At 38.2% G+C, this 23906-nt stretch overlaps 1 protein-coding gene across 2 annotated transcripts in view; it reads left to right on the top strand.

The window, feature by feature from the left end:
- LOC115219985 (testis-expressed protein 9-like) overlaps positions 1 to 23684 on the top strand; it is a 46619-nt gene extending 22935 nt beyond the window's left edge. For both annotated transcript variants that reach the window (XM_036509792.1, XM_029790286.2), the window contains 11 exons: positions 739 to 875; positions 3440 to 3503; positions 4453 to 4562; positions 5854 to 5926; positions 7952 to 8022; positions 10916 to 11115; positions 12737 to 12819; positions 16119 to 16292; positions 19043 to 19177; positions 20772 to 20906; positions 23324 to 23684. In XM_036509792.1, coding sequence (XP_036365685.1) covers positions 739 to 875; positions 3440 to 3503; positions 4453 to 4562; positions 5854 to 5926; positions 7952 to 8022; positions 10916 to 11115; positions 12737 to 12819; positions 16119 to 16292; positions 19043 to 19177; positions 20772 to 20906; positions 23324 to 23398 — 1257 coding nt within the window. In that variant the 3' untranslated portion in view covers positions 23399 to 23684. The remainder of the gene's footprint in view (positions 1 to 738; positions 876 to 3439; positions 3504 to 4452; positions 4563 to 5853; positions 5927 to 7951; positions 8023 to 10915; positions 11116 to 12736; positions 12820 to 16118; positions 16293 to 19042; positions 19178 to 20771; positions 20907 to 23323) is intronic.
- The last annotated feature ends 222 nt before the right edge of the window (positions 23685 to 23906 follow it).

The following is a 23906-nucleotide window of genomic DNA, read 5'->3' as shown; positions in this document are numbered from 1 at the left end:
TGACTGGCCTGGTGCAGCCTTCGGCTTTTAAATTTAATTAATTTAATTTTAAATTTTATATTTTATATATTTTGCATATTATATTAATTATATTTATTTTTATGTTTTGGTTTATGTTTTTCACTGTTTGATTTGCCTAATAGTGGTTTTATCTCTAATTTAATTTTTATATATATATATATATACATGCATACACACACACATATACATACATATATGTGTGCTGTGTGTGTGTGTGTTTGTCCCCCCCCGCCCACTGCTTGGCAACCAGTGTCAGTTTGTTATGTCCCCATAACTTAGTGGTTCACCAAAATAGCCCAATAGAATAAGTACCAGACTTAAAAACAAAAAAACTGGGGTTGATTTGTTTGATAAATGACAAACAAATAAAAAAAAGAACAAAAGATGAGAAATATGCACTAAATTTAATACCATGGGACTTTATAAGAATTCAATCTGGTTTGAACCTAGAACTATGCTGTTGTCTAATGCAAGATCAGTCAAAATCATTCTCTGAAATAAAATACCAGTTGACTATTAGGGGACCAATTTCATTGACTTCAGTGTCATACAAACTCCTTCACCAAGAGTTTACAGCTGAGAAACTCCAACTAAATCTTCTTTGTTCTTGTCATTAGCAACAGTGACCAGAGGTTCCAGTAATCCCAAAAGGTCTTATGTAAACCAAGTGAAGATGATAAAGAATATCAAGTTCTTTTTTCTTTTGTGTTCTTTCAGACACATCCTGGAATTTTCAGCATGCCTCTTCCTCCTCCCGCTCCAGCTCGTAAAAGAACTAATTCTACCTCAAAGAAGTCAGGAACTAAAAGCAAAAAAGACACCAATGATTTAATTGACAAAGAAAAACTGTATCAGTGAGTCGATTCTTTCAGCAGTCCCGATTTATTTTAGGTTTTGTCTTTTCTCTCTCTTTCTCTCTCTCTCTCAGTCATGAGACTGTGGCCATGCTGGGGCGCCACCTTGAAGAATTTTCAGTCGAATGAATCGATCCCAGGACTTAGGTTTTAAGCCTGGTACTTATTCTATCAGTCTCTTTTGCTGAACTGCTAAGTTATGGGGATGAAAACACACCAACATTGGTTATCAAATGGTGATGGTGGTGGGGAACAAGCACAGACACAAACATACACACACACATCCATACATTCAATAAGCTTCTTTCAGTTTCCATCTACCGAATGCACTCACAAAGCTTTGGTTGGGCTGAGGCTAAAGTAGAAGATACTAAGATGCCATGCAGTGTGACCGAACCCAGAACCATGTGGTTGGGAAGCAAGCTTCTTACCACACAGCCATGCCAGCCCCTTCAGTGGATTGAAACTAAACATCCATGAGCAAATGGTATAAACACCTTCTCTCTTTTGTCAATTCAGTTCTCACTTTTGTAATCGTTATATTTTTGATTACGTAAGCGAGTGTATATTTTGCAAATTAATTAGTTTCTATGTATGAAAACATTTAATGTTTCTGTGAAGTAATTTTGAGATGAAAACCTTCAAGTTACAAATAATATCAAGTTCATAATTTCTAACCTCTGGATTCTTTGTTCACATTTGATTGAGCGAAACAACAACCAACAAGGTCACAAAGTTTTAATGAACAAATTGTAAACAATTTGCAGATAGAGTTCTGTCGTTTCTTACAAACTTCACAAAGACTGACAAATATTTATGTAGATATGAATGAGCCAATGGCTACAGAAGCCAGCCATAGAGCTGCTATGTGGTCACTTGATGTACATGAAATAGCAGCCAAATAGCAGGAGATTCCCGAAAGATGGTGAGGTGGGTAGGAAGGATTGTGTATTGTGATTAGTTCAGGAGTTAACCTAGTGGTTCAGCAAAAGGAACAGATAGAATAAGCACCAGGCTTTAAAAAAAAAGAAAAGAAGGGCTGGTCTCAATTCATTCGACTAAAAATTCTTCAAGGCACTACTCCAGCATGGCCAGTCTAATGACTTAAACAACTAAAAGAAAGATTATATATATATATATATTTCTTCTGTAATCTAACAGTGGTATTTCTTTGTTTTAACATCATTAGCTAACGAATAGAAACTTCCAAGGTATTTTCATACGTGTGTTGTTGCCAGGTCTGTAGTAGAAGTAAATCCGTAAGCTCAGTCTTTGACAGGAACTTCAATGCTAATTAATAATAATAATAATAATAATAATAATAATAATAATGATTGAAACTTCAGAGTTGTATTTGTCTGGCAGATGATTCGGTCAGGGACCAGATGTTGAAACAGAAGCAATTACATTATGGAAGCAACACTTTTAACCATCTAAAATCACACAAAAACTGTTAAATTCACTTTTCATTTATTTCTTGAAGTGTCAAAATTTCCATCACACTTCAGTGAACGAGTAACCAGATTGGGGAGAGCAGGCAGGGAGGGGGGGTGAATATTTTGATACACAAAGTCTGTCAAATAGATGCAGGTGTGGCTTTTTGGTTAAGAAGTCTGCTTCCCAACCACATGATGTACATGAAATAGCAGCCAAATAGCAGGAGATTCCAGAAAGACGATGAGATGGGTAGGAAGGATTGTGTATTGTGATTAGTTCATGAGTTAACTTAGTGGTTCAGCAAAAGGAACAGATAGAATAAGCACCAGGCTTTAAAAAAAAAGAAAAGAAGGGCTGGTCTCAATTCATTCGACTAAAAATTCTTCAAGGTTTCAGGTTCGGTCCTACTGCATGGCACCTTGGGCAAATAAGTCTCTTCTACTACAGTTCCAAGTTGACCAAAGCTTTGTCAGTGAATTTAGTAGATGGAAAACTGAAGGAAACCTGTCATATATGTATATATATGACTGTTGTGTATGTTTGTGTCTCCTTGTCATGACATTATGTGATAGTTGTAAAAGAGTGTCACTGTTATACAAGCAGTATTGTTCATTTCCAATATTCTGTGAGAAAATGCCTGGCAATGGGGGAATATCACCTGGCTTGAAAGCAGGAGGTCACTGCTGGTGACAGGAATGGCATCTCGCCATAGAAAATCTGTCTCAACAAACTTTGACCGATGCAAGCATGGAAAAGGGCGTTAAAATGATGATGATGACAGCGATGGTAATGATGACGATGGTGATTGCTAAAATGGCTCTTCCATGCTGTTTCATAATTCCAACACTTAACCAATAATGAGGAAGAGGATTGTTCTGATCATCTTCTAATGCCATATAATGTTACAATAAGTCAAATAAGACCCTCACTGGAATACCATTTACCTCTAGTACTTATTTACTTAAGACTGAAACAATTTGCCTGGCATGCTAATGATTCTGCCAGCTCACTGCCCTATATCTGATATTTACTCATATTGTATTATGTATCTGACATGTCTTAAATATTCTGTTACATATCTGATATTTATTTTACTGTAATAACTGATATTTCATTTTCTTTACCAGAGAACTGAATGCGGAACTTGAAGCTCGGACTGCTTATTTGGTTAGAGAAGCCGAGGGACTAATAGTGAGTGATATGTTTGCAAATATTCCATGCAAATTCCTGGCCTCCTTACAGGAATCGTTGCAAAGAATGGTTAACCAAAATGCCAGTTTGCAGGAATGCTACAGCGGAGGGTTGTATGGCAAGTGACTAACCTTGCCATGTGTAATATTTCTAGTATTGAAATGGAACCCTGTCTTTGCAGTCTCACAAGACTCTTTCTGTCTGAGAAACTGATGGCTTCCTCAGGTCACAACACTTCCAACAGGCTTCTAATCAAAGCCATATCTTTTAATACAAACATCTCTTTTGGAAGTTTCTCTGAGACAAAATATTGAAACTGGTGCTGTTCCATGTCTGTTTACACATAACAAATGTATACACACACACACACATGTACATATAGACACAGAGGTGTATAGGTGCAGGCATGGCTATGTGGTAAGAAATTTAATCCCCAGCCACATGGTTCCACATTCAGTTTGTCTGCATGACATGTTGGCCAAGTGTTTTCTACTATAGCCTCAAGCTTCTTTCGGTTTCCACTGATCAAATCTACTTGTGAGTGGATTTGGTCGGTGGAAACTGAAAGAAGCCTGTTGTGTGCGTGAGTGTGTGCGTATGTTATTATTTCCTTGCTTTAACATGATGGTTGTAAACGAGTATCACCATCATGCAGGCAATCATTTCTAACTTCCATGAAAACATGTCTGGTTATGGGGAAATGCTACCTTGCCTGGGAACAGGTGAGGGTTGAGTGACTGGAACGGTATCTGTCTGTAGAAAATCCCACCTCAACAAGTTCCATCTGGCCTTTGCCACCATGGAAAAGTGAACACTGAAATGATGCTGCTGTTACTGATAATGATGATGATGATAGTGGTGGTGGTGATGGTGGCGGTGATGGTCTGAAACCCAGCATGGCCACAGTTTCATAAAAGAATTAAAAGTTTGGTTTTATGTTTCTTTGCAGAAAGATCAACCCGTGGATGTTTCAGAGAGTAGAGTTGGTTTAATTAATCTGGAAACATCACACATCACATCCAACTTGCTGGATCATATAAACCCTGATGAATTTCTACAGTAAGTTTTGTTGTTTTTTAGCCCTGGGTCAACCCTGGTCAAGTTGATTTCTGATCTAAAATACTTCAGCCATAACCATCCTGTCTCCACCCATGCCCTATCTCTGACCGCCTCTCACTCTCCCCATACACTCATGCACCCTCTTCTCACCCATCCACTCCCTATCCTCCTGTCCTCTCTCACCTTGAGGGTCCACCATCACATCTCATCACCTCTATTTTTGTTTCCTTCTGGCTACTCCTTGGCCCCTCATACTTCTCCTTATCTCCTAAAATAAACCTGCCCCTTTCTCTACTGTGGTCTTACACAGTTGAAAGTGATGACCTCACTAGTGCTGGTACCATGGAAAAGGCACCCAATGCACTCTGCAAAGTGGTTGGCATTAGAAAATTAGATATCTGGCTGTAGAAACTAAAGCAAACAGTAGGACGTGATGCTGTTCTTTGATCCATTGAATCCGGTCACACCATTCCACCCATGCCAGCATGGAATATGGACGTTAAAAGATGATGATCATTGTGGTGGTGGTGGTGGTGGTAGAGAGGAGGAGGAGGACAAGAAAATCTACTTTGTCTTGTGCATTCATTCTCTTTTAACCCATTAAGTCCCAGAATACTTAAATGTTTGAATATTACTTTTAAATTTTTACAGATTTTAAAATGAAAAAAATTAATTATTAAAACTCCTTTACTTCAAGTAGAAATTGAAATATTCGGTGTCCTATAAATAGGACACTGAGACAATGTGATACAGCTTATTTAACATTCTCAGTGTCCTATTTATAGGACAGTGGGACTTGATAGGTTAAATTAACAGGATGTGGATCCTGTATAAGTTTTGTTAAGCACTTCCATGCAACCTGTACATAGTTTGCTGATGTCTTCATTCTATGTTTTATCTTGTCTGTATCTAAATTATTCATGTATATAAATATATATATATATATATCCACATGCATACACTTACACATTCTCACACATACACACCTTCATTTTGGGAGCACCAGTACTTTATTATCTCCCCTTCTTCCTAGCTCTCCTGTCCAACTACCTTTTTCCAACCAGTTGCCATGATTGATCGCTAAATCCACAAGTTTTTTTATTCTCTCTCTATTTTCTCTTATTACTTTCTGTTGAAGAGCATAGGCTCAAAACATAAAAGACTTTCTCACTTTCCTGAGTGTCAAACTAATACACCTGCTTGTTGTTAATAAACCTGTCTTAGTCTTTTGTTTTTTTGTAAATTTCAAATGTATATATAGATAGATATATATGATAATATTCATTGACAGAGACCTTGAGGATGAGGATTTTGGTGATGATGCAGGAGATTATGGTGTATCTGCCTCGAAGTCTCAGTCAAAGGTAAAATATGAATTTTGTTCATTGTCTGACATGATTTATTTCAGTGTGGGTGGATGAAATACGGAAATAGTTGTTGATATAGGCATAGGAGTGGCTGTGTAGTAAGTAGCTTGCTTACGAACCACATGGTTCCGGGTTCAGTTCCACTGCGTGACACCTTGGCCAAGTGTCTTCTACTATAGCCTCGGGCTGACCAAAGCCTTGTGAGTAGATTTGGTTGATGGAAACTGAAAGAAGCCCGTCATATATATGTATATATATATATATGTATGTGTGTGTGTATATATGTTTGTGTGCCTGTGTTGTCCCCCCCCCCAACATTGCTTGACAACCGATGCTGGTGTGTTTACGTCCCTGTAACTTAGTGGTTCAGCAAAAGAGACTGATACAATAAGTGCTAGGCTTATAAAGAATAAGTCCTGGAATCAATTTGCTCGACTAAAGGCGGTGCTCCAGCATGGCCACACTCAAATGAGTGAAACAAATAAAAGAGTAAAAGAATAAAGCTGATGTATATGTGTATATATAATTAGCTGAAATAAGCTAATTATATATACACATATACATGCATTCTTGCATGTGTGTATGCATGCATACATACATACATACAATAAAGGTCAGTCAGAAGAAATGAGAGAATTGCTCCTTAGTCTGTGTATGTGTGTGTGTGTGTGTGTGTGTGTGTAGGCACAGAAAGTCTAAATTTCCTAAGGAAATGAAATAAGAATGAAATAAAACTAAATAAAGAAAAATAATGTAAAAAAAAAACTATTTCCATAGAGGTACAGAAAGTAAATAAAGTTTTTTTTACTTTATTTTTCTTTATTTTATTTCTTTCCAATCCATTTCAAATGCTTGGAAAATTTTGAAGGCTTTCTGAATCTCTAAATAAATAAAGGAACAATTCCTTCCTTTTTATCTGACTAATATTATTATTATTAAGGTGGTGAGGTGGCAACATTTTTAGTAAACCAGGCGAAATGGATACCAGTAGTTCGTCTGTCACTACATTAGGAATTCAAATTCCGCCGAGGTCAACTTTGCCTTTCAACTTTTTGGGGTAGATGAAATAAGTAACAGTTACTCACTGGGGTCGATGTAATCGACTTAATCCCTTCCCCCAAATTTGAGGCCTTGTGCTTCCAGTAGAAAGAATTATTATTATCCTTATTCATTGTTTAATGTCCACTTTCCATGCTGGCATAGGTTGGATGGGTTGACTGAGGACTGGCAAGCCAGATGGCTGGACCAGGCTTCAATCTGATCTGGCAGAGTTTCTACAGCTTGATACCTTTCCTAATGCCCATAACTCCCAGAGTGTAGTGGGTGCTTTTATGTGCCACCGGCACAAGGGCTAGTTAGGCAGTACTATTATTATTACCAATATTTATATCAAATAGTTCTCTTTGTGAGAACTCTTTTATCAGACATAACTTTACTTTATAAATTAGCAATAATTTAAGAAAGTCTCTCAGTTAAAATTGCACTCTTGAAACTGAAGCCGGTCTGCCCCATGATGAACAACAGAGGCTCATCTTAGAGGGCTGAGACCCCCTTCAGTCATGACTGACCATGGGATTACACCTAGAAAGTTACCCTCCCAGGCACAAGTCTGGGCAAGGTTGCATTTTTTATGGAAGACCAGCAGTCGCCCATGCATGCCAGCCTCCCCTCTCCATGCTACCAGTGTTATCCAGGGGAAAAGCAAAGGCCGATACAGCTTGGCACATGTGATGTCGCAACTCATTTCTACGGCTGAGTGAACTGGAGCAATGTGAAATAAAGTGTCTTATTCAAGAACACAACATGCAGCCCCGTCCGGGATTCAAACTCACAACCTCACGATCATAAGCTTGACGCTATAACCACAGAGCCATGTGCCTTCACTTCTTAGAGAGCATTTACACATAAAAATACAACTGGTTTCTACGTCTATTGAAGATGTTTCTGCTATTCATTATTTGATTTTCCATGTTAAACTTTAGCAGCTTCACTCAATTCTTTTCTACTTCTTCTCATAACCAGATGAACTCTGCAGCAAAACCAAGCGTTTCTCCACATCAACAAAACTCAACAAAACACAAAGTCTCGTCCACGTAAGGAATTTTATTTCATTTTCCTTTTTCTTTTTCCAACTTCATTTGTTTGGATTCTCTCTTTAATTTTTTTGACTTTTATTTGTTTCAGTCATTGGAATGTGGCCATGCTGGGGCACCACTTTGAATAGTTTTAGTTAAACAAATCAACCCCAGTATTTATTTCATTTTTAAGTCTAGTATTTCTTCGATAAGTCTTCATTTGCTGAACCAGTAAGTTACTGGTTAACACCTTCTTAGGGGGCATCAAAACAAATCAAAATAGATGAACATCAATGGAATTTGTATCTTTGTGGTACCAGTGCCGGTGGCACACAAGAATCCATCCGAACGTGGCCGTAGTCAGTACCGCATCACTGGCCATCGTGCTGTGGGCACATAACAAACACCATCCGATCGTGGCCGTTCGCCAGCCTCATCTAGCACCTGTGTCGGTGGCACATAAAAACACCATCCGAAGACCCGGCAAGACTAGTCAGGCCATAACCCATGGCCCCTACCTGGGACGTAGTCAGTCCACCTGTGCATACCTTCCTCCTTGTGATACTTGTGAAGGCCTGTTGAGGCAAGTGAAAATCAAAATCAAATCAAAACAAATCAAAAATCAAAATAGGTGAACATCAATGGAATTTGTATCTTTGTGGTACCAGTGCCGGTGGCACACAAGAGAAAACCATCCGAAAGTGGCCGTAGCCAGTACCGCATCGACTGGCCTCCGTGCTGTGGGCGCATGACAAACACCATCCGATCGTGGCCGTTGGCCAGCCTCATCTAGCACCTGTGTCGGTGGCACATAAAAACACCATCCGAAGACCCGGCAAGACTAGTCAGGCCATAACCCATGGCCCCTACCTGGGACGTAGTCAGTCCACCTGTGCATACCTTCCTTCTTGTGACACTTGTGAAGAGCTGTTGAGGCAAGTGAAAATCAAAATCAAAACAAATCAAAATAGATGAACATCAATGGAATCTGTATCTTTGTGGTACCAGTGCCGGTGGCACACAAGAGAACCATCCGAACGTGGCCGTAGCCAGTTCCGCATCGACCGGCCTCCGTGCTGTGGGCACGTAACAAACACCATCCGATCATGGCCGTTCGCCAGCCTCATCTGGCACCTGTGTCGGTGGCACATAAAAAACACCTTCCGAAGACCCGGCAAGACTAGTCAGTCCACCTGTGCATACCTTCCTTCTTGTGACACTTGTGAAGACCTGTTGAGGCAAGTGAAAATCAAAATCAAATCAAATCAAAATAGATGAACATGAATGGAATTTGTATCTTTGTGGTACCAGTGCCTGTGGCACACAAGAATCCATCCGAACGTGGCCGTAGTCAGTACCGCATCGACTGGCCATCGTGCTGTGGGCACATAACAAACACCATCCGATCGTGGCCGTTCGCCAGCCTCATCTAGCACCTGTGTCGGTGGCACATAAAAACACCATCCGAAGACCCGGCAAGACTAGTCAGGCTATATCCCATGGCCCCTACCTGGGACGCAGTCAGTCCACCTGTGCATACCTTCCTCCTTGTGATACTTGTGAAGGCCTGTTGAGGCAAGTGAAAATCAAAATGAAATCAAAACAAATCAAATCAAATCAAATCAAAACAAATCAAAATAGATGAACATTAATGGAATTGTATCTTTGTGGTACCAGTGCCGGTGGCACACAAGAAAACCATCCGAACGTGGCCGTAGCCAGTACTGCACCGACTGGCCTCCGTGCTGTGGGCACGTAACAAACACCATCCGATCGTGACCGTTCGCCAGCCTCATCTGGCACCTGTGTCGGTGGCACATAAAAACACCATCCGAAGACCCGGCAAGACTAGTCAGGCCATAACCTGTGGCCCCTACCTGGGACGTAGTCAGTCCACCTGTGCATACCTTCCTTCTTGTGACACTTGTGAAGACCTGTTGAGGCAAGTGAAAATCAAAACAAGTCAAAATAGATGAACATCAATGGAATTTGTATCTTTGTGGTACCAGTGCTGGTGGCACGTGGCACACAAGATAACCATCCGAACGTGGCCGTAGCCAGTACCGCATCGACTGGCCTCCGTGCTGTGGGCATGTAACAAACACCATCCGATCGTGGCCGTTTGCCAGCCTCATCTGGCACCTGTGTCGGTGGCACATAAAAACACCATCCGAGCGTGGCCGTCTGCCAGCCTCGTCTGGCACCTGTGTCGGTGCACATAAAAAACACCATCCGAGCGTGGCCGTTTGCCAGCCTCGTCTGGCACCTGTGTCGGTGGCACATAAAATCACCCACTACACTCTCGCAGTGGTTGGCGTTAGGAAGGGCATCCAGCTGTAGAAACACTGCCAGATCTGACTGGACTGGTGCAGCTTTCGGGCTCCCCAGACCCCAGTTGAACCGTCCAACCCATGCTAGCATGGAAAGCGGACGTTAAATGATGATGATGATGATGATGATGATGATAAATCTTTAGGTAAATATATTCAATAAGAATATATTATATACTGAATTTATATTGAGTGTTCCATTGTATAAAAATTTTAATACTATTAAAATATTTATATATTTAATTTTTATTTTACATTTCAAACAAACACCATTTTACAATTTTACTTCAAATTTTTTTTAATAATTATCATTCAATATATTATACAATATTCATATTTTATATCTCTGAAGAGCAGAAGGGTTGTCTATAAATGCTTATCAATATAGGATTTCATTATAGGGACAACTCTTCTGCGAAACGATCGTAAGATGCTTAAATAATTAATTCGAAATTTTTAAATTATCAAATAAAATTTTATACATTATATTTATATTTTTATATTTATTTATTTATATTTATATATAGAGAGAGAGAGCAAAAGGGCTTTGTCACTCAAGTGATTAAATGTATCTTTTTCAGAAGGGCCAAACCAACAAGTTCAAAATTAAACCTGGCTGATGATGTTGCCGTTCCTGATGAAACGTACCTCAACGACCTACAGGACACTTTCCAACAGATCTCTGACCAACAACAAGCTGACACTGATTTGAACCCTTCTATTGACTCCTCACAGCAAGTTGATGATATTCTACCTCCTACTCTTAATGAAATAGGCTCAGGTACAACTTTGCTTCTGTTGTCTTTTCTTTTTATCCCTCTTTTTCTCACTGACAATCAATGAGATGGAGTCCATGTCAGTCAAGGGGCAAAATTGGAAATTTGGAAGTTGGACAGAAAAGCAGAATCTCAGAAAACTAGTGGCAGTTTGCATTGGTAAATAGCAATGACAGGAAGTTTGCAAACTTTAGACCTCTTGTTTCCTCATTAACCTTCTCCTCATCATCATCATCATTATTTTAACATCCATTCTTCCATGCTTGAATGGGGTCAGATGAACTTTGTTAATGCAGATTTTCTACAGCCAGATACCCTTCTTGTCACCAACCTTCAACTGTTTTTAAGCAAGAAAATATTTTTTCATGGCACACAACCATTACACGATGCCAAGACAGGGCTATACACAAACATACAGGCATTATATGAAATGGGATCCTTTCAGTTTCCATCTACCAAATCTACTCACAAAGCTTTGTTCAGCCTGAGGCAATAGTAAAAGACTCTTGCCCAAGGTACCATGCAATGGAATTGAACGCGAGACCACCTGGTTGTGAAACAAGCTTCTTAACCACTCACCCACGCCTGTGTCTTCAATATGTTTTTAGAATATTTTTCTCTTTTAAGTTGGCATGAATATGATTCCATCAAAGTATCAACCATTATTTTCATATTTGAATTTATCAAGCTATATCACCCTTCATGGAGTTTTCACTCAAAATTCCTGTCTATGGAAATTAGGTTCTAGACTCCAAAAACTAGAAAATTTTTTATTATGCTGGCACCATGAATACAATTCCAATGGGGTATCAATCACTGTTCTTGCATTTGAATTTATCAAACTATAACCCATTCTGTGCTTTTGGAACAAATAAAGAAATTAAAGATCAGAATTCCAAAATTTGAAAAATTTTTTTTAAATGTTCTTTTTAACTTGGTTTCATCAAATTATTATCAAATGTTCTCCAAATCCTTTTTATTACCATAATTCCATTGAAATACTTTGTCTTCATTGCAAATCATTTTGAAAATATTAAAGAATTTAGTGAAAGAACTTTGTCATTCATGGACGGTTAGAATTTAGGTTATTTTAAATGGGAATTTTGTATCATTAGAATCAGGTGTGTGTGTGTGTGTGTGTGGTGGGGGACAGTTCTGTGCCCACCTGATGTGCACATAGTGGTTGGCAGAAGTAATTAATATTTGCAAAGATATTTAGAATTGCTGAGAGAAGATGTGTATGAGAGAGAGAGAGATAGAGAGACAGAGACAGATAGACAGATAGACAGACAGACAAATAGACAGATAAGCAGAGATAGACAAACAGGCAGGCAGGCAGACAGACAGATCGATAGGTAGTCAAAGTGAGTGTTATAAGTAAGCTAGGCGGTGGTAAGCCCATTATGTTGTCAGTACAGCTTGCAGCTACACAGGAAACAGAGAGTGAAAAGCCAGTGAGCTGTAATTCACCTGAATAAATAAAAAGCAACTACAGACTTATTGTGACACAATTATTCTCTTGTGTTTCCATAATACAGGCATTCTCTGATGTAACAAAATGTACATTTAGTTTTGGCGTTAACAATTGACAGCTTACTGTAAATGATTTGGTTGCATCTCTTTCAGAAGCCATAATTCGTTTTCTAAAAGCAAAGTTAAGAGTGATGCAGGAAGAATTAGAAAATCTATCACAGCAATGTGAGAAAAAGGTGAGTGCACATGTAATTATAGTCTTTTACAAAACTGTTTAATCCCATAAAATCAGAATATTAAACATATTCCTGCAGATAGAATTCTTGAAAAGAAACATGTACGAAGAATATTATCATATCTTTTCATTCTTATTTCTGTTTTTTTTTTTTAACACATTGTAATTTCTTATACGTCTCAAAAGAAAAACTTAGATTTCCTTGAATGATATGGTTAAAATTAAAAACTAAGATTTTACCAAACCAAAATGGTTGTTATTTGTTGAAAACTTGTCGAGAATTGCTTGATATAGAGGAGTGAAACGGATGCTTAGGTTGATACAGTTAATATTCTCCTTCGGTTGTCTGTGATCAAACTAACATTTTCAGATCAAGTTATTGAGAGAGAAGTAGTCTGAAGTTTAGTGGAGAGATCTGAGTTTGAGAGGCTGTCAACTCTACAGATGGAATTTGGAAATTGGATTTTGTAGAGTTAATCAAAGTCATGGAGTGAAATATGTCTGAATAATGGGATACAAACTAAGAAGTTCATTTGGAAACTACTTTTAAGATAATGAAGGAGTCTCTATGCAGTCACTTGATATAATAAAAATAGCAGTTAAATCTCTCTCAAATCATGTATTTGTGTCTGAAAAAGAAAGGGTTAGGGGAAACCTTGCTGAATGCAATCTCAGGTACACCATTAACTCCAAAAAAAGACAACTGCATGGTCATAGTTGGAACACTTTTGATCATAGGTCTAGTGGCTCAGTGTTGACCTGGGGTTAAACAACTAGGCAACCAATTGTCTCTTATTCATTAAAGAACAACATTTGAGTTCTCAACCACTTTTCTGAGTTTTGCTTCAGGAATTACTATTCAATGAAACTGGAAGAGAGAGGAATTTTCTATAGAAATTATTGTAAAAGAAATGAAGTTGTTGGGTGCCAAACAGATCTCAATCAACAATATTCTTCTCATTGCCAACCATTCTGTCTTTTGTTTAAGACAAACATTGTCCAACATTTCTCCAGTTTTCAGATGATGGAGTGCTATTTGAGGAAGATTTGGCTACCATTTTTAGTGTTCCAGTATGTTCTTTTTTGAAAAAATTAGGTCTAATTTGAGAAAGATTTCAATTAAATTTGAAAATAATAAAGAATTTAGGTGAATAATTGTCATTCTTTTTATTACGCTGGTGCTTACGACATAAATTATCATGGAATTACAATGGAAGATTTCAATTGAGATAACTTTAAAAAAGGAAACATTGTATGCTAGAAGCAGGGACAATCTCAGGTGGGTTGGTATCAAAATGGATTAAAAGACACATGGGTGTATTTCAAGAGATATTTCTCTACTATTTCTAGCAAGGTGAGTGACTGCATAGAGGCACCTCTTTGTTAGCTCAAAAGAGTGTCTCATTGGCTGAAAAGGTAACCTGCAGCCGCATTGCAGCTTCTTTGTTGATTCAAAATAGAAGAGGAGAAACTGAAAGATGAACAGAATTCTAGAAATAAATATATGTATAATAAACATATGTATTATTTCCAAGATACTTCTGAAGCTCAGCCTTACAGTAAATGGCGGAGCGTTTAGAGAGGGATGTTAGATATCATGTGTTTCTTTTTAAGAGAACTTTATAATGACAGTGATATAGAAAGGTCAAAGGTTATTTATGAAAGGGATCATAATACAAGACAAGTTTATCCCTGAACATTTCTGCCATCAGGGCACCTGGATTATTTTTTCACCAAACCATTCCATGTGAAGGTGGATGGCCTTGTGGTTAGGGTGTTCATGATTGTAAGATCGTAGTTTCATTTCCCAAACTGGGTGGTGTGTTTGTGTTCTTGAGCAAAATCCTTCATTTCATGTTACCCTAGTCCACTCAGCCGTAAATGTGCTCCAACAATAACTGGGAAGTTAACCCTGAAAAGAACATACGTCCCATTCAGTGGGGGGAGTGTTACTCAGACACCTGGAAACTGGGTTAAGCTTCAGTGTTATGGGTCCTGGGGCTCAGGACACTTTTCCAAACTGCTTTTCCACACTTTTTGCTTTTGAGCGTCATTCCAAGTTCCAACCAGTCTGATACAGAATTAAATATGAGTGCAACTTCCATTAAAGTGTTTCATGAACCTTGGTAATCCAAATGGTGCCTGCCCATCCCCACCCCTCAGGATATTGGTGCCATTAACTCTCAAAGAGTTCCTTTGCTTTTGACAGGTTTTGTTGTTTTTAATCTTGCTGCCCACAATCTCTCTTCACTTGGGCCACCCTGGTACAGAGCCCAATTGTGTGGCTGACCACTTGACCATGAGCAGGTGGTGCTGAGTTTCATGGTCACCTGTAGTAGGTTTCCATCAGCCAGTGAGGGAATTAGTCTAATCCTAATCCATATATTATAGAATTATAACTATACCAATGTAATTCTAAGATTTAAAGAAAAAGAAATGGACACTAGAAGAAGCTTGTTGTGTGTGTGTGTGTGTGTGTGTCTTTGTGGTTATGTTGTATTTATTCCCCCACCACTGCTTGACAACTGGTGTTGGTTTGTTTATGTCCCCATAAGTTAGCAGCTCAGCAAAAGAAACTAATATAGTAAGTACTAGACTTAAAAAACAGAAAGGGTTAGTTGGTTTGACTAAAGCCTTCAAGATAGTGCTCCGGCATGACCGCAGCCCAATAGCTGAAACAAGTAAAAGATGAAAGATGGAAGATAACAAAGATAAAATGGAGAATGTCGAAGTAAAGTGCTCCCCATCGAAGTGGGGAGGTGGAGGTATCTATTAATTAAAGATTACTTAGTAATTATTGTTTCATAGTTTGGTGCAAGGCCAGCAATTTTAGTGGGAGAAGGGTGGTTAATTACACCAACCCCAGTATTCAACTGGTACTTATTTTATTGACCCCCAAAAGGATGACGGGCAGAGTCAATCTAGACAGGATTTGAACCCAGAATGCAAAGCCAGAAGAAATACCTATTTCTTTACTACCCACAAGGGGCTAAACACAGAGAGGACAAAGACAGACAAAAGGATTAAGTCGATTACATCGACCCCAGTGCGTAACTGGTACTTATTTAATCAACCCCGAAAGGATGACAGGCAAAGTCGCCCTCGGCAGAATTTGAACTCAGAACGTAATGGCAGACGAAATACGGCTACGCATTTCGCCCGGCGTGCTAACGTTTCTGCCAGCTCGCCGAAGAAATACCTCTATGCTTTTTCTCTGACATGTTAACAAGCTTGTCGCTTTACATTAATTAATAATACTAAAAGTTAATTAGTAATTTAATCTCCAATTGTTATTTTCAGGAGGAGGACCGGACAAAGCTTCAGGAGCAAGTGAAGCAAATGGACGAGGAGCGTAGCCGACTGCAGCGCATGAGCAGCAATCAACTCACTCAACTGGAAAACTACAAGAAACTGATTGACGATGGTAAACAAAGAATTGAAGGACTGGAAACCCAAGTAGTTACCCAGAAAAGAGTAAGCATAGATTTGGATTATTATTTCATTAGATTCTTCTTCAAATGGTCACAACCAAGATCCATTTAATGATGCTGCTCCAGGAATGTCCAATCACCACCACATGTGTCTGTAACTATAACATCAGTCTAGTTTGAGTGGTCTTTGTCCTCTAATAGTGGAGTACTAATTTACTTAAGTTCTACACTCCTGATGGATTGTAAATGATCAATGACTTCTCCACTGTTCTTGACTCTGGGATGTCTTCTCTGTGTCTCTCCGGTTGGTTCCCTGCTTTTTCAGCTCTGCCTCTGTATCCCCTCTCCATCTATTTTTAGGGCATCATCTCTTCTGCCTCCCTTGTGGGTTCATGTTTCCCTGAGGGAAGACCTTTCTTTCCCAGGTCTTGTTGCTTTTCAATTGTCATCAACGCTTTTGTAAGTAGGTGAACTGGCCCTATGCAAACCCATTTTTAATTATGGGAAGAGGTAGCCCATGATAGTGTGGCCCATATCCTTTGATCTGTCCTGCATGGGAGGCCCTACCAAGAGCTTGCACTTCACTGGCACAGAGCTCTCAGGGTCACACTGAGGCATATAAGCTGTAACAAAGACTGGATTCTGTTGTGGACTCTAATCCTGTGTATTCCTAAAAAAAGATGGACAGTCATGGTTGGAATGCCTTTGTTCATAAGTCTGTCTGCTCAATGAAGGCTAAACAACAACCACTCCCTGGATTCGTAGCCATTGTGTCTCTAAAAGGGATAGAGTACCAATAATTCTTAGGAACGCATTGTAAGTGTTAAACTCTATGCATTGGTATTTAATTCTGTCTGCTTAAGGGCTCCTGATTAATAAGGAAACAATTTAATGATTATCTGCTTTGCCTGGATCTTAATTATAGAAACGGTTAATGACTCGAGATACAATTCAAAACATGTTCATTATGCAACTATTAACGAACGTTGTGTTATGTCCAGCAATTGTAATTATTTGAAAAGAAAGGTTACAAATTATATTGGTCTCTTTTGGTGAATCACTAGGTTATGTGGATGTAAATAAAACAACACCAGTTGTCAAGCAGTGGGACAAATACACGCACACACACACACACACACACACATATGACAGACTTCCACACAGTTTCCATCTACCAAATCCATCACAAAGGCTTTGGTCAACTGAAGGCTATTGTAGAAGATGACACTTGCTCAGGGTGTCACACACTAGGATTGAACCTGGATCACCTAATTGGAAAGAAAGCTTCTTAATCATATTCTCACATTTGCACCTTAGTTAATATTTTTCTTTGCATGCTGTTTATGTCCCTTTTGTCCCTTTTCCATGCCAGAAAGTTTGATGTTACTTTGTAAATTTAAATACTTTTGAAATAAACAACAAAGTCTTTTATTTTCAGCAGGTTTCACTAAATCGTTCATTGTTGAAGTAGAAAGAGAAATTGTTATTTTGTCAGACAGAGAAGTGTCTGGCTTTTGTTGCAAGTTTGGACCTGGTGACCATGTTGTCATATTGTTTATCATTTCTATTGTGTCTAGGGAGAGTCATTATGCTAATATTATTAACACATGCACTGGTTCAATTGCACTCCTTTATTATTAGTCAATAGGTTAAATATCCAACTAGCTAATTGATTTGGTTAAACGTTACTACACTCACGGAGTGGTTGGTGTTAAGAAGGGCATCCAGCTGTAGAAACACTGCCAGATCAGACTGGAGCCTGGTGCAGCCTCCTGGCTTCCCAGACCCCGGTCGAACTGTCCAACCCATGCTAGCACGGAAAACAGACGTTAAACGATGATGATGGTGCTGATTAAGTTATTTGTCTTATTTTCGTTTGTCAAAGTTCTTTCATTACTACTTGCAACCTTTTCCATGACTTCTGTCTTGGTCTGTTATGGAGGCAGTGTTTGTTTAGTAAGTGCCAATGTGTGTATGTGCACATACATATACAAGCACACACGCACACTGGCATGCACATACACACAGCAAAATCTCAAGCAGACAAACATGACCTCAGTAATGGACTAAGACAATTGTTATTGGAAGGGTTGCAAGTAGTAATGAAGGAACTTTGACAAACAAAAACAAGACAAATGATTTACTTCGTTTTGGGATTTGGTTTGCAAGATTCTTTATGTGAGTTCGTGTGTTGAAGCATATTCTGTTGTGTCTGGGGAGAGTCATTTTCTTTTTGTGCCTTATAATATAACACACTCACTGGTAAAATTTCCACTTTTTTTTCTTATTTTTATTTTCCTAAAATAGTTTTATTTTCCTAATAGTTTTATTTTCCTAAAATAGTTTTGACTCTCAAAGAGTGAAAACTATTGAAAAGGTTGCAAGATGCAATGAAAATTTTAGGAAAATAAAAATATGAAAAAAAAGTGGAAATTTTCCTGGTGAGTGTGTTAAATAATAAGGCACAAAAAGAAAATGACTCTCCCCAGACACAACAGAAAATGATTTACTGTTTAACCAAATCAATTAGTTAGATAGAGGAGTGGAATTGAACCAGTGTGTGTGTTGATAATATTGGCATAATGACTTTCCCTAGACACAAAATTTGTTTCAATACACATAAAGAATCTTACAAACCAGATACATAAACAAATTATCATTTTTAGTTCATAGCTTAAATGTCTTGTTAAACACACTAACTGTTAATTATGCAAATTAAGTCTTATTTCCTGAAGTAAAAACATTATAATATTTTCCTAAATTTTTTTTTTGCCCTTGGTTGGGCATGAACAGGAGTTGGAACATTTAAAACGAAATTTTAAAAAGGAAGGTACTTTACATAAAGCCACAGATGTGCGTTTGAACCGAGCACTTGAGGAAATGGAAAAATATAAAGAACAAGTTCAAAAGACCAAAACTGATGCTAAGGTAAATCTTTTCAACACACCAACCAATTCCACTTGGGGGAGTCTCTCAGCTCATTGAATTGTAGGAAGCACGAGAATTATTTCATCTCAATTAAGGATGCAGGTATGGCCTCATGGTCAAAGGATTTACTCCAGAACTGGACGATTCTCACTTCCTTCCATTTTGTGGCATCTTGGATAAGTGTTTTCTATCATAGCCTTGAAATGAACAATGAGCTGAGAGTGGAATTTGGGAGAGGGAAACTGTGCAGAAGCACTTCATATCATACATGCATGCACACACACACACACACACACTTGCATACATGTACATACACACACACAGATAGAAAACAGCTACATATCAACGTATGGCTGTGTGGTTAAGAGGTTTACTTCCCAACCACATGGTTTTGGGTTCAGTCCCACTGTGTGGCACCTTGGTCAAGTGTCTTTTATTATATTCTGGTTATGAACAAAGCCCATTGTGTGCATTTGCATGTATATGAAGGGGTAAACAATCATAGGTGTATGGAATATATTTACATAAGTTATTACCTAATATTACATGAATAATCAGATCTTTACAGCTGTTTCACTGTACCCAGTGAATAGTGAATATCATTACACATGCTTTTAGATAAAAACATCATAAGACAACATTACCCCCATGCATCTTCAGAAGGGTAAAGTGCAAAAGAAGGAATAATTTCCAACAATAAAAGCAGGTTAGATTCTAAGGATTTGAACTGTTTGAGCACTAACTTGGTGCCTATTTATTCTTGTATAAGCATCCCCATAACCACTGTGTGTGTTAGTGCCACCATGTCCTGATATCATGTTGTTGTTGTAAACTAGTGTCACCCCCACCCCCCATACAAATGGTGGTATTTCTTTTCAACCTTCTATGAAAGCATGTCTGGCCATAGGGGAAAATATTGCCTTACTTGGAAACAAGTGAGGGTTGGCACTAAAGAGGACGTCCAGACATAGAAGATCTGCCTCAACAAATTCTGTCTGACCCATGCAATCATCATGGAAAGATGGATGTTAAAACAATTACGATGATAATGTGTGTATGTGTGTGTATCTTTCAACTATATGCTTATCATTGCTGTGAAAGATGTAATAATCAACTGAGAAAAACGGATCTTTACCTTTTGACCGGTAGATTTAGAAAAATAATTTTTTGTAACTAAACACTTTCAAACTTCGTATACTAGTAGAATGTGTCATATAAAACATCTTTTACTCTTAGCGTTTTTGCGAAAAGTTTATATTTACAAAGTTATTTCATTTTAAAGTAATTTCAACCAATTAATGATGTGTATTCAGCTGAATAAAATTAGTGATGATGATGATTGTGATGAAAGGACTGCAGAGAAGAAGAGGAAGATGCTGATGGTGGTGGTTGTTATGATGATGATGATGATGATTTTGTAAATTAATTTTTCAAAATTGAATATGTATGGAAGACTGCAGCAAAACAAATAGACTTGCATGGTCGGTTCTAAAATACAAGATCTTTCCATCTGCCCCGTCTTCTCCTCCCCAATTTTGTGAATTAATGTCACGTCATTTTGTTCCTGACACTCAGTTTTATTTTGGAACAATAGGATCACAGCAGTAATGACAAAAAACGGATTGAGCAACTTCTAGCTGAGAATCGGATGCTCGAGAAGCAAAAAAATGAATTGATGACTGGCTTTCGGAAACAAATGAAATTAATTGATATTCTTAAAAAGCAGAAGGTAGGTTTTTACAGAAGAATTTTCTTTCATTTTCTTTCTTTCCCCTCAGACACAGGCGAAATGGTATGGGGTAGTCAGTACCATTGGCCACAGTACTAGACTTGGACTGGTAATTTTATTCTATCTCTCCAGGAAAGATGAAAGGTAAAGTTGGCTGTGACAGAATTTGAACTCAAAAGGTAAAGAGCCAGCTCACGGCTTAATAATAATAATAATGACGGCGGCGATGATGATGCAGCAGGCTCTGATGGCTCTGATCTTAACTGATTGGAAGTGGTATCATGTACATTGTTTTGTCTTGGTATAAAAGATGGACTACAGCAAATATTCTGCTCAATACCCTAGATTTGTTTGTCAGTTGTTTGACTTTAACTGGTTGAGCATGTCCCTTGGTGGCTGACGATTGCATCTCTGATCATAAGCAGAAGTGGTGGGAGAGCATCATAGCCATGTGTTGAGAGGGATTCTTTGGGGTTTGAATAATTCACCTCTGGAAACATGGGTGTTTCATTCAACATCCTTAAACAACTCTTATTCAGGGACCTTTTGAGTGGAATGGGCTACTCAACCTGAAGAAAATTCTAACTGGGCCTTACCTGCAAGGTCATGCACTGTTTATCTTGATATCAGATAATGTTGTGCATGAACATATGGTTATGATGCATGTGCCTGGTGTACCCTTATCAGACGAGTAGTCATGATGGGTATATTGGGTTTCATATATTTTTACCTACCCTAGTGTCACTTTGATGGCATGCACTGCACTCTCATTCAATAATGATAATAATAATAATCCTTTCTACTAAAGGCACAAGGCCTGAAATTCTAGGGAGGCGGACTAGTCGATTATATCAATCCCAGTGTTTCACTGGTATTTAATTCATTGACCCTGAAAAGATGAAAGGCAAAGTCAACCTCAATAGAATTTGAACTCAGGATGAAGCAACAGGCGAAATACTGCTAAGCATTTTGTTCAGCATGCTAACGATTCTGCCAGCTCACCACCTTAATAATAATAATAATAATAATAATAATAATAATAATAATAATAATAACTGGTTAAGGTCAAGCAACTTAACTGACAAGCAAATATGTGGTATTGAGTAGAATATTTGCTGTAGCCCATTTTTTATATCAAGACAAAACAATGTACATGATAACACTTCCAATCAGTTAAGATCAGAAGCCATGAGAGCCACTGCCTGGTACTGCATCAGGGCATATAATAATAATAATAATAACCCTTTCTATTATAGGCACAAGGCCTGAAATTTTGTGAGCAGGGGCTAGTCACATCAACCGCAGTGTTTAACTGATACTTATTTTACCAACCCTGAAAAAGTCAATCTCAGCAGAATTTAAGCTTAGAGCATAAATATAGATGAAATGCTGCTTCTGACAAAATAAAAAAAAAACTTCCTCTAATATTAGTCTCAAATTTTGGCACAAGGCCAGCACATTCAGGGGAGGGAGTTGGGTTGATTACATTGACTCCAGTCTTTAACTGGTATTTCTTTTATTGACCCCAAAAGGATGAAAGACAAAGTCAACCTCAGCTGAATAAAGTTCCTCTAATATTGCCAACTGGAATCAAAAATCTAGGGAATCGTCAACTATTTATAGACACAAAACAAATGATGTAACCCTCACCTCACCCTCTTGATCATATATTTTAAAAAACTCAGCGAATTTGGGAGTCTCAATTTGGCCATTTAATCTGAAAGAAATAACAGCTAAGTATATCTCAAATCACATATTACTATCTTATAAATGGAAGGATGCATTGGACCATGCAGTTCTAGATATAAAAAGGACCAACTGGTTGTAGCTAGAAGACCTTTCATAGTATTGGTTAGTCCTGGTCTATGAAAGGTCTTCCAGCTGGGACCATTCTGTCTTGAAGCTATTTCAAGATGCACACACCATCTGCTATTGCAGCTCAAAGTAGGGGTAGGCTTTGCTGGCTGCAGCTATCATGCTGGACATCAGGCCATACTAGATGTTATATTTTAGAGAGGATGAAGACCACACAGTCACATCAATGTTATTGGCAGACACTAACATGAAATTGAGGAACTAGCAAAGCGAATGAGAATCAGAAATTCTTGGTGTATTAAGATGAAATGCATCTTGGTTGCAAGCTGGTGGGAGGCAGAAGAGAATGGGGGAGGAGACGGAAGATGAGAGTAAGAGGGGAAGAGGAAGAAGATGGGAGGTTTAAGGTGGAGTTTACGTTTAATTATAGATTTGCTTGTTCAGGGTTAATTTGGAGGAGGATAAACAATAACACCAAGATATCACTGAATTTGAGTTGACCCTGTTAAACATGTGATGCCAAAGGCACAGGATTATTTTTGTGTGTGTGTGGTGTGAATATCTTCATAACATGTTTCAGTAATTTTCCCGTTTATTTCCAGATGCATATCGAAGCTTCAAAAATGTTAACTTTTACAGAAGAAGAGTTTGTAAAAGCAATGGAATGGGAGACATAAGTAGTTGCAAGGAATCTTATTTAGAGAACATAAAAGAAAAGGGAAGAAAGAAAGGAAGAAAGAAAGAAAAGAAGGAAGAAAGAAAAAGAAAAGAAGAGAGGAAGAAAGAAGAAAAAAACCTCATGTCATTATACCATTATGCTGTCATACTATTGTGCTAGTTTACCATTTTTCCATTAAACCATTATGGAACCATGGCGTTATAGCAAAAAGAGCCTGAACTATGGGATGTGATTCTGTCTAGGATCTATTTTTTACAGAAAATATAAAAGTGATATGAATGTGAGAATTCTTTCTCTGAATAATTTCAACTATTATCATCATCATCATCATTATCCACAGCAGCAGCAGCAACTATGATCTGTGATAATCAATAACTGTTAAATATACGATTCATTTAAGTGCACAAATCAAATGTCGTTAGGAAGAAATGGTGAAAGGTAAATTTAAACTCAAAAAGAACTGAACTGAGACTCTAGAAGGGAGAAACTAAATACTATATATATAT

The sequence above is a fragment of the Octopus sinensis genome, linkage group LG15 (genome assembly GCF_006345805.1).
Source record: "Octopus sinensis linkage group LG15, ASM634580v1, whole genome shotgun sequence".
Classification (NCBI taxonomy): domain Eukaryota; kingdom Metazoa; phylum Mollusca; class Cephalopoda; order Octopoda; family Octopodidae; genus Octopus; species Octopus sinensis.
The sequence above is the reverse complement of the archived record's forward strand: the minus strand, read 5'-3'. Positions and strand labels throughout refer to the sequence as shown.